This window comes from Pinus tabuliformis, chromosome 5_2 (genome assembly GCF_031772625.1).
Source record: "Pinus tabuliformis cultivar Carrire ecotype Pingquan chromosome 5_2, CPIR1, whole genome shotgun sequence".
In the NCBI taxonomy this organism is placed as follows: domain Eukaryota; kingdom Viridiplantae; phylum Streptophyta; class Pinopsida; order Pinales; family Pinaceae; genus Pinus; species Pinus tabuliformis.
This window is the reverse complement of record NC_142306.1, coordinates 789,702,750-789,706,985: the sequence shown is the minus strand read 5'-3', so window position 1 is coordinate 789,706,985 and position 4,236 is coordinate 789,702,750. Positions and strand designations below refer to the sequence as shown.

General features: G+C 37.7%; 1 protein-coding gene across 1 annotated transcript; it reads left to right on the top strand.

The window, feature by feature from the left end:
- The first annotated feature begins 2,065 nt into the window (after nucleotides 1-2,065).
- On the top strand, nucleotides 2,066-3,121 carry LOC149161670 (RING-H2 finger protein ATL2-like). The gene has a single exon (XM_089434964.1). The coding sequence runs from the start codon at nucleotides 2,066-2,068 to the stop codon at nucleotides 3,119-3,121; it is 1,056 nt and encodes a 351-aa protein (XP_089291090.1).
- Nucleotides 3,122-4,236: the final 1,115 nt, after the last annotated feature.

Below are 4,236 nucleotides of genomic sequence, written 5' to 3'. Positions count from 1 at the left end.
TCACACAAGAACCGAAGAGAAAGTCTCCCTCTCTGGGACAAAGTTCATTTTGCAAGGTCTCATATAAAGACCTGCTGCAGCAAAAAAACAGGGTCCTCCTTCGAATATTTTGTCTTTATCTTCGATGTTGGAGAACACTACTGTGAAGAATCCTTTTGACCCAAGAGGTAGGTCAATACTTCCTTTGGGCTTCCAATGATACTTGATCCACGTTTGTAAATCCTTTTCAGTGGGCCATAGTCCCATGAATTTACAAATTATGGTGTAGGTTCCCATATGTTCCCTGTGCTCCTACAGAGTAGGATCATTTAATATTACTCGAGGAGTGATTTCTGCTTTTGGTTTGCAAGGTCCTTTTTGTTTTTTGTCTCTTGAACCCAGACTTTTGTCTTCTTCCTCTTTGTCCTTTGTGCTGCTGTTTTCTTTTGTTCTGGTCCCATCTGTTTCCTTTTCATTGTCCCTGTTTCTGTAGTTCATATCGCTTTTAGTGTTTCCAGTTGGTGATCTACTTCCGGTGGCCACTGCATCTTTGTAGGAAGGAGCTGAGCTCCCTCCCTTGCCACTCTCCATTAGAATCGAACCCTACTCACTGTGGAACCCTAGCCGCTGTGTTTCTCTCGCCGCTCTCCCCAATATGCTCTTTGCGTTTCTTGAGAACCAATGAAGAATAATTTTATAATTGAAATAATTTTCAGTTTTATTTCAATGACTAAAGTTGGCTCCCTCCCCTGCCACTCTCCATTAGAATCGAACCCTACTCACTGTGGAACCCTAGCCACTGTGTTTCTCCCGCCACTCTCCCCAATATGCTCTTTGCGTTTCTTGAGAACCAATGAAGAATAATTTTATAATTGAATAATTTTCAGTTTTATTTCAATAACTAAAGTTGAAGTTATAGTTATCGAAATATATTATTTTTAAATAATTTAAATTATTTAGATTAGACTTTTTCTATTTTAAATTATAATTAAATTATTTATAATTGATAAATATTTGTATTAAATTAATTGAATTTTGAATATTTAATTTTTAAATTATTGGGTAATTAAATTATAAAATAATTCCATATATCACAAACACACTCACCCAATAGATACTTATAATTAATTAATTAGATGTTTATCTTCCTCATATTTAAAACAAACAAAGCCAACATTCAAAGAATACCACAATTTTATAACTCTACATTACTATTACTTAGTTATTAACCTCTAACACACCACTAATCAGTTATCTCAAATGACCACCCATGGCACACTACTCAATGATTATCCCACCTGACTAGATATTTTATTTTCAAAGGACAATAGCTTTACACTTTGAAAAAACAAAGAACACAGCTCTATTCTCATCATCCACCATTAAAGTACGGCGGAAAAACGGGTCAATTAGCCGTCCCCCTAAAAAATCGGGTTGTTCTACACTTATTTTGGCCCACGATAGACAATTTTTGCATTCAAGTCGGTAGACGGACGCGAGGAGCAATCTGCCCAAGTAAGTCAAACCGGGTACGGGGAACCAGGCTGCTCATTTAATTGCAGTCAATTTTGGTTCTCCAGCTTCAAACCAGGGACCGTAAACTTTATCTTAAAAAATTGTGCGAATTTTATTATTTGTATTATCTAAAGTATAAAATGTTTAATAATAATTTTATTATTTTTATCTTTTAAAAGTAAAATAATTTTTATACGGTATAAAATATGGATAAATAATTTAATTTTTTTTGAAAATTCAATATTTTTTTTAAACATTAAAATTAACCCCTAATATTTGAATGACTGAAAACAACATGGTGATTGATGTTTTATAATTCTAAATCCATGGACGCAGCGGTTTTCAACCTTCAAAACCATTGCGTGTTGTGAAAATCAGGAGCGGTCCGGACGGGCTTTTCATCTGAACTCGGACGCTTCATATGGTCATCGGAGGGGCTGGCCATCGACGGAAATTGAAGGCTCGAAGGTTGGATCCACATAAAAACCAAGCAGTAGCTCGCAATTTTTATATGCCCATTTGAAATAGAATTTACAAAAAGAGAAATTCCGTAGTTTCAATTTGATATAGGATGATCTCAGTGTGCAGGAGTTTTAATTGCCCACCTCAGGATGCTCATGGTGAGTCCAGAAATGCCACCTCGGGTGGTGCTGATAATCAACCGCCTCACGATTACGACGAACCCACATTCGGCAAACATGATTTTAATCACCCACCTCCTCATTTAGATGAACCCGGAGGTAAGCCCACATATGCCATCAATCCGGATTACCCCCAGCCTAAAGATGACATCAATGACAAAATCATGGTGTCCATCATAATAGTTCTTCTTTTTGTGTTTTTCTTCGCTGTTTTGCTAAACGTTTTTGCCAGATGCTTTTGGAGACAGTCTGCTCGATTGTCTGGAAGAAATCGACGAAGACCGGCTTCTGTTCGCATTCGGTTTGAGTTAACAGGAGAAGAACCGGTGTCTCTGCCGAATGTGGGGTTGGATTCTGCGGTATTAGAGACTCTGCCCATCTTTCTCTATAAATCGCATAATTTCGCAGATGGGTTGGAGTGCGCAGTTTGTCTGTGCGAATTCGAGGAGAATGAGACAGGCCGGCTTCTGCCCAATTGCGGGCATAGCTTTCATGTTGAGTGTATTGACATGTGGTTTCGTTCGCACTCTACTTGTCCCGTTTGTCGAACGGGCGCCCAGCTGGAACAGCAAGTTTTGGAATCTGCTAGAGCAGAACAGGTTTCGGTTACAATGGCAGGACCAATTACTTCAGGCTTCCATGACAATCTGAATTTGGAGCAAGATCAGACTGCAAGTTGTGAAGAAGACTGTACTCTGCAGAACCCAACAAATATATTCTCTTGGGGTCGGCAGAGACAAATGGAGACAGAGATTGATGAGGGAACGTCGGGTGGAAGAACATTAATGCCTCATATTGCCATTGATATACCCAAGAGGCCCGATGGTTTCTCGTCTGGCGAAGGCCATCAGCTTCATACACCAAATGGTTCACGTTCGTCTTTGAAATCTCCCATCCCTACCCTTCGTTCGCTTACCAGGATGTTGAGCAGACACACAGAGAAAATGCCAAATGATCTTCCCATCCGATCGTCCTTTCGAGGGTAGAAAATGATGGTCCGGCGCAGTACCGTGGCACATGGTTGGACTTGGAATTTTTTTTGTTGATTAGACTCTGAGCGATTGATTTCTGGGTTTAGGGTTTTGGATCCGGCCACATTGTGGTCATTTCCTCTTTGCCATCGCTTATTTGGTCCCGGTCCATCACCTTGTCTTTGCTCTGTTTGGTGATACTATTCAATGCATTTCATTCTGGTCATCGCTTATAGATCTATGGTGGGGATGAATTTCGAACTCATTACCCTTCTTATTGTGTTTCCATTCGTTGCAGTGTTCATTCAGCCGGTCGTCGGTCTATGTGCTCATTCTTCTGGTCTTTTTTTCTATGTTTTGGAAAATATTGTCTCTATTTTCGCTCTACTCTGTGTCACATAGGGGTGGTGGTAGTGAAGGAGATTGTGAGTTTAAATTTCTTCTGTATTTCACTTGTGAGTTTTGGGTGTTTCGGTGGGATTCAGCCTTCAAGCAACATCTTGTTTAATGGAATTTAGTTTCTTTCATTGTTTATTATGCCAGTAGTGACAGCAAAAAATTAAAGGTAACCTTTAAAATTTGGCTGCTTTGGCCCATGGTGACTATTACTAACAATCATTTTGTTGAATAAAGCCAAGTTTTAAAAATTTCCCCATGATTTTTTTATTTTTCATAAACTGCGATGGTTTTTGCGTAGGTGCGTTGTGAGATGTTTGGGTTAGTTTACATGGTTTTTGGCCGATCATCATTAGTACTAAATGGGTCACCCAAAATTATTGGGTTAAGCAAAATCAGATAGGGAATGAGAAATTAAATATAATAGTAGATTTAATTTTTCATCTTTTATCTTGCTCCCTGGTTTATTAATTTATTATTAGTTTTGGTATATCTATATATATATATATATAAAATAAAATAAAAGAAAAGGATAGAGGAAATAGAAAGACATGAATAGATGAGAGGATATCGCGGGAAAGATGAATGGGAAAGGAGCTAGAATTTAGAAATGACTAGTGTATGTCAATGTTTGTAAACTTATTTATTTAAAGCAATGATTTAAAGTAAAAAATAAAATAATAAAAGTAATTATTATAAAAAAATAAAATGAAAAATTATTTTTATTATGAAAA

Bases quoted from the DNA above. Each gene is read 5' to 3' on its own strand.
- LOC149161670 (XM_089434964.1), top strand. From the start codon at position 2,066: ATGATCTCAGTGTGCAGGAGTTTTAATTGCCCACCTCAGGATGCTCAT.